Source organism: Etheostoma spectabile, chromosome 16, assembly GCF_008692095.1.
Source record: "Etheostoma spectabile isolate EspeVRDwgs_2016 chromosome 16, UIUC_Espe_1.0, whole genome shotgun sequence".
Lineage (NCBI taxonomy): Eukaryota > Metazoa > Chordata > Actinopteri > Perciformes > Percidae > Etheostoma > Etheostoma spectabile.
Genome location: NC_045748.1, coordinates 10377674 through 10378279, shown reverse-complemented (window position 1 = coordinate 10378279; position 606 = coordinate 10377674). Strand labels below are relative to the sequence as shown.

At 40.4% G+C, this 606-nt stretch overlaps 1 protein-coding gene across 2 annotated transcripts in view; it reads left to right on the top strand.

The window, feature by feature from the left end:
• The window catches only part of tmem150c (transmembrane protein 150C), a 21576-nt gene that overhangs the window by 6777 nt on the left and 14193 nt on the right, over positions 1-606 (top strand). For both annotated transcript variants that reach the window (XM_032539202.1, XM_032539201.1), the window contains exon 6: positions 205-332. In XM_032539202.1, coding sequence (XP_032395093.1) covers positions 205-332 — 128 coding nt within the window. The remainder of the gene's footprint in view (positions 1-204; positions 333-606) is intronic.

Below are 606 nucleotides of genomic sequence, written 5' to 3'. Positions count from 1 at the left end.
CTTTGAGCAGTTGTTAAGACTGGAAAAGCGCTATATAAATACAGCACATTTACATGATGTCTGACCGACGCGTTCATACTTTTATTGCTAACAAATCCCATGAAAAGACTAAACCAATGTTGTGTTTCTGTCTTTAGGCTTGTTACACACACAGTACTTGTTATCAGGATGGACTACATGGTTTTGGTTTGTTCTTTATTTCAGGGTTCCTAATCGCTGTCCTCCGATACCTTCAGCTGAAACACAGGACACCCCATCAGTGGCTGAACGTCGGCAGTCTGGTGGCTTTCTCCATCGGCTGCTTCGGGATGACGCTTGTTGGAAACTTCCAGGTAACCTGCACCACTGACACACACGTGTGTTTGACCATGGATGGATGGATGAGTAATGTGTACAAATAGAACTGGGCAATATATTGACATTATATCGATATCGTGATATGAGACTGGATATTGTCTTAGATTTTGGATATTGTAATATGGCATAAGTACGGTCTTACCCTGGTTTTAAAGGCTGCATTACTGTTAAATGATGTCATTTTCTGATCTTACCAAACTGTGTAACTGTTCTATGATTTGCCTTCTCACTGTGTAAATATTTTGTGAA